Below are 6,000 nucleotides of genomic sequence, written 5' to 3' on the forward strand. Positions count from 1 at the left end.
GAAGGAAAAGGACTGTCTATGTAATAAACTTCTGTAATGGATGGGTAAGGTTTTAAGGGGGCTGGGAATTAAATAAGCATGTGTAATTATTGATGTGTCTCTGTTATATAGTTGCATGTGCGTCAACCTGTCGCCAAGACCTGGCCCCTGACTCACAGGGACAGTGGGGCAGTGAAACAAGCAGCAGCACGGGGCCCCTACAACACACTGCTTCTCAATGTCTGTGTCTATGACAGCCAATCACAAATGACCCATCATATAGCCCCAGGCTGCTGGGAAAGGTCAAAGGATGTGTAACAAAGTTTGTTAAAGAAAGGTAATCCATTCATTATCAGCCAATTCATCATTCATATGATAATAATGGCAGGCACTGTCAAATCTAAGGATGTGACAGAGCTAAACAGCAAGAAGAATTCTTCATCCGAACAGCTAAAAATGTGTAAAATGTTGCTATTCTAGTACTTTTTAAATAGTAGGGACATGTTTTTGTTGAGAAACAGTGCGTTAGGGAGCCCGTACCACCTGGACTAACTGTTATAAAACTCTCTTTGTCCAACAGACTTCACTTTTTTCCAGGAGTATCTGATACAACTCCCCCCCCCCCCTCATTACACTCATTGGTGAAGAACACACACCTGCAATATCCATCAAATAAAACATTGAGATGTTCATTTTCAACGTGTTGCAGCATCTTATCAATATCCTTTCAAAAATAATGCACTTCTTTTTGATCTATCCTCTTTGCCCGTAATCCTTCTACCATGCTTTTCATCCTTTCCACCATAAGTCATCAGATACTCCTGGAAGCCATTCCCTACTGAAATCTCATCATCCATCCAATCTGTCTTTCATCTTTCCTCCTCCAATCTTTCCATCTCCCCCCATCTTGGTCTTACAGTGGGAATGGCTGTAGTGATAGTCAGCTGTGGTCCAAAAGTGGAAGGAGTTATTTTTATTTTTCTCATCTTTCTCCCTGCCCACTTACACTGCACATCTACGCGGATGGACTTGATGGCAGCCACCCCCACCCCGTTGTCGGCCTTGCAGTAGTAGCGACCCCCCTGCACCCTCTGGATGCCCTCAATGCGCAGCGTCTCGTTGTAGATTGATGTTTCTTGGAACTTGTCTGATGCACTGCCTGCAGTCTTTGTCCACCGCACCTGAAGAGAACAGGGAGAAGAGAACATTGTTCAATTGACGAAGATGCTGTCGGTGAAACCAGAACAGAATCAGTCAAAATGTGAGGGGAAATAGTTCAGACAGCAGCAGAGACAATGAGTCAGAAGGCAGGCTTTGACAATTGATTGCCCAAAAACTTAAAAGATACAGTAAGAAACAAAAATGCTGAAATCGACCACTCTTTACAAAGGCATATTCAACTTTATGCACCAATAAAACTAACATTTGAAAGTGACTTTCTGGTCCAGTTTCCTACAAAGGAAATGAGGGACACATAATGATTGAATAGACAACACTGATTGAAGATTAATTCATCTTCTTCAGCAAGGTAAGATGTTAACATAGACTGTGTTCCCTTGAACAAACAGCATTAGTAATTTAACAAATAGTCAAACACAACCAATGTTTGCATTCATGTAGTAAGAGTCATGACTATTGAGGATTTTCTTCTAACTGTGAATCACGCTACAAAATCCGCCCCATATTAGCAAAAATATAACCATATAAGCATTTGTGAGACAGATTGGAAAGTATTTATTTCTCTGGGCAAGTCTTGAATAACTATAATATGTCTGAGATACTGATAAAAAATTATAAATGAAGAGAGCGGGGACTTTTTTCTTGGTGATAAAATCTGTCTGCTCCACAGAGTGGGAGTTAATGACACTAAGCGCTGCACTCATGGTGTCCATGATGCTAAACTCAGACCATTTAGAGTTTTGACAAACTCTATATGGCTTTTCCACGCCTCAATTATCCCATCAAGCCGTGGGAATGCTGCACAGCCGACAGCTACATGATACTTCCACTTGATTAATCAAATGCACAAACACACACAGGCTCCAGAGATACATGAAAGCCTGAGCACTGGTTATGTTCCCTCTTATGTGTGTGTGCAACTGTGTGTGTGCACAGTCCATTAATCCCTATTAACCCTTCTGTCTGTTATCAACCTCGACGAGACTATCAACCATGTCCTGTTGAGGAGGTCAGAGAGGATAATGGGCAAAAGTCATTGATGTGTGTGTGCATGCAAATGTTTGTGCGGATAAGTGTTTTTCTTCCTGATTTAATGCACAGTTGTCTGCCTGTGTTCCTGGATATGTACATAGTATCGGCGTAGATCTTCAATTCTGGTGTGTGTAAGTGTGTGAGTGTGTTCTGGTTAGAAAGCAGGTTATATGGATTAGCAGATTATCAGGGCCTGTGTAAACACTCCCTGCCTGTTTATTCAGCTCTGTTTGTGGGAAGGATTTGGAGGAGGCAGACTGCCATTGATCACACCAGCCAAGGTGAGCAATGAACCGAACCCTGTCTCTCCATGGTTTAGTGACTCCAGTTTGCATGTGCGTGTGTGTGTGTGTGTGTGTGTGTGTGTGTGTGTGTGTGTGTGTGTGTGTGTGTTTATGTGTGTGTGTGTGTGTTTTGTGCAAGACAGAAAAGGAGAGATAGTGAACGTGAGCATGAAGTGTGCATTTGTCTTTTCATGCTTTTATCCTTTCTATTCAAGGATTAAAAGAGGAGAGGATAGGATCTTACAGTATAAATTATGGACGTTTTGCCTGCTTGTGTTTAGTGTTACGGCTGCTGTTACTGTCTGCCCGTTAACCTGTCTGAGATTGTTTGCAGCTGTGTGTAATATGTAAATGAGCTGTGTGGTTGCCCCAATGTCGTTGGCTGTCATCTCCTGGTCCTCCTCCGAAGACGCTGATTGGAGCACGCCGGGCCCGACGCTCTCCAATCCCCGTGCAATCCCAGAGCACACCTTCCGGAGATTACTACAAAGCCTGGGGACAATTATCACTCGGGAGGCTCTGCTGCGATCAGACGCCTCACACATTTTGCTCCTGTGTCGTGGACACTTCAATCTTGAGCTATAGACTGTGTTTGATTTGTAATCCGTGTTTAGTATTGTGTGTTTAGTGTGTTTATACGTGTGCTTAGAGTAGCGTATTGATTTAATGTGTTTAGAGTAGCGTGTGTTTAGTTTATGTTGTTAGCTGCGTTTTCCTGCAGCCTCCTTCCAATATGGCTAATTGGAAGAGATCTCAGGTGTCTTAATTAGGCTCATTTTCAAGAGTCCTCCTGTTACCTGTTTTTTGGCTTCTTTGTTTGGCTTAGGCTACTTTTGCTCCCTTTTTGTTGTACACCTTTGTGTTATTTCATTAAAACCCTATTATAATTACTTACCAAAACCATCTGGTGTGTGTTAACTTACTCATCCCTAGTGGGTTCGTAACATTAGTAAAGGAAGCATTTAAGAGTAATCCCTCGGATTATAGTTCAGGAATAGAAAGAATAGTTTCAAATATGGCAAGAGTATTGGATTTGGGCTTTGGACTTTAAATATAAAATCATAATGTGTCTCAGTGAAAAGCAGTTGTGTCCCTTTTTGTGTGTGTAAAAAAGGGTTGAGGATGAAATCAGGATGATGTGTGGCACTCAAAAGATTACAGAAAAGCAATGAAAGTGCAAGTACAATATGAGCTTACAGTAATACTGCTAAGAGTATTTTTATACAAAGAGATCCTACGGTAAAAGGCATGAGTAAGGTATGGATGGAAACAGAGAGACAAAGGGTGAGGAAGGAAAAACATAGACGGAGAAGAATAAAGTAGGTAAGAAGACTGAATGTGTAAACGAAAGTGAAAGAGGATTTTTTTCGAGTGAGTGTGAGAATGAGAGGAATGATGTATATATACAGTATCCCTGGCAGCTGTGAGAGGGTGAGAGAAATAGTGCCTCACACCCAGAGTTGCTACACCGGAGAGGCAGATGAAGCAAAATAGATGGAGGTGATATTGCAAATAAAGGGGACATTGTGTGTGATGCAGATGACTGGCGGCAGGAGAGGAGCCTATATCTGCCTGTGACACCAGGAGCTTAAAATCATCACCTGCGCTCTCTTTCTCTGACCTCGTTCGCTCTCCCTCCATACCTCATTCTTCTCTCTTCCTTCAATAGACATGTGATGCTGCTCTATTTTCTCACTCAGGTCCCGACGGATTGGTCTGGATATCTTTCCCAGTCCTTTTTCTCTCCCTCATCTCATCCCTGTCTTGGCACTTTTCTCTTCCCTGCCTTTATTTCTTTATAGAATACAGGAAAGCCTAACACTGACTTTCAATCAGATCTTGTGTCTGAATGCACATCCACATTTACACACGTAAAAAACACACACACATTCCCCCAGACTTTCTCCCTCACACATGCTGGGAAAAGAAGCTGCGTATGTTGAGTCAGAGCCTTTTGTAATGATACAAACTCTTACATTTGGTTTGAAGTGTAATGTGAAGGGAAGGTTTGGGATCCCCTGGGATCCAGCTCGACATGAAATGCAGCAGGTTTCATTCACTGTTTCTGTATTCAGCTGGGGGGCTCTTTGCTGTCTAAGACACAGAATGTTCAACAGGAGAACAGAAACGCTGCAGAGAACGGTCTTGTCAGTGTATCGTGATGAGGAAGCTGGGGACCACTTTGGCTTTGTGTGTGGTTTTATGGCAGGGTGGGGAGATAGCGCTAGTAGGCAATATTCAAATTGCTGGTATTGAAGAGTGCACTAATAATACTGACCACAGCTGAGTGGGCTAGTAAATGTTCCATTAGTGGTCACATGTTGTGTAATCTTGATTTGCAATCATTCCCTTTTACACAATGTGTATTCCCAACCAACGCAATGCAGTTTCTGCATCAATAAACTTGTTAACAGTATTAACGATTGAATCTATTAAACTCTCTTGCTGACATTGTTATGGAAATAGCTAAGTGAAGAGGTTTTGTTTGATACAAATAACGTCAAGAGTTTAGAGCTTAGTATCCCCCATTGCCTGGTATTGCATTCGTTTGAAATATATTTTGAGTTTTCAGCAGGTGATTTTCAATTGCCGTGTCTTCAAAGTGTAGAGAAGTCAATATTGTTGTGTACAACTCTCAATTTAAAGCTTAAACTACAGTCAGCAGCAGTCCTCCACATAAAGATGTTTTTGGTGAGTTGTTGTGAAATCCTGCTGTTTATATGTATCAGATACACAGGCTTTATTGGCAACCTGAAAAGCAAGTCAACATTGTCTCAGCAGTGCCTCATAGTATCTGCAGTGACAGTAAATCTGCTGTACTCCAGAATACAGATGGATATTTTAATGTAATACACTAAGGTGCCAGTTTAAATAGGTACACACACCTTTCTAAAGCCACTGCAATCTGACACAACCGCCCTGCAATAAAACCAAACTTTATAAAGCTTATTATATTCCGTTTTCATGAGACAGAGGACAAAATATAAGATACAGCTTTCAATGTTTGGCCTCCAAAATGATAGGGCTGAATCAACACCTGGCTGTCAACAAAAAGCAACATTATGAGCTTTGTAAACCTAGGGTTTATTGCAGACTTCTTCTATTGCATTGCATTGGATTCTAGCTGTGTGTATCAAATAAAAAGGAAACACATTCCCGTTTTAAATCTGTGTTTACTTGTAGGGGAAAAGAGGAGGACAGCTAACATATGCCTGATGAATATGGATCAGAAAGAGTGAGGGTAGGGAAGAGAAGAGAGGCAGTGAAAGGTGTGCACTTTTTTAGATGGTGAGGGAGGGGAAGGCTAATGTGTGTCAACCGTACAGACAGGTCAGTGGCCTCTAGCTTCCTGTGTAAACGCCTCTCCCTGCTGTGTGTGTGTGTGTGTGTGTGTGTGTGTGTGTGTGTGTGTGTGTGTGTGTGTGTGTGTGTGTGTGTGTGTGTGTGTGTGTGTGTGTGTGTGTGTGTGTGTGTGTGTGTGTGTGTGTGTGTGTGTGTGTGTGTGTGTGTGTGTGTGTGTGTGTGT

General features: G+C 42.0%; 1 protein-coding gene across 2 annotated transcripts in view; it reads right to left on the minus strand.

Moving 5' to 3' along the window:
* Positions 1-6,000, minus strand: part of LOC117471186 (MAM domain-containing glycosylphosphatidylinositol anchor protein 1) — a 167,935-nt gene that overhangs the window by 104,082 nt on the left and 57,853 nt on the right. For both annotated transcript variants that reach the window (XM_034116023.1, XM_034116022.1), the window contains exon 4: positions 986-1,160. In XM_034116023.1, coding sequence (XP_033971914.1) covers positions 986-1,160 — 175 coding nt within the window. The remainder of the gene's footprint in view (positions 1-985; positions 1,161-6,000) is intronic.

The sequence above is a fragment of the Trematomus bernacchii genome, unplaced genomic scaffold (assembly GCF_902827165.1).
Source record: "Trematomus bernacchii unplaced genomic scaffold, fTreBer1.1, whole genome shotgun sequence".
Taxonomy (NCBI): Eukaryota; Metazoa; Chordata; class Actinopteri; order Perciformes; family Nototheniidae; genus Trematomus; species Trematomus bernacchii.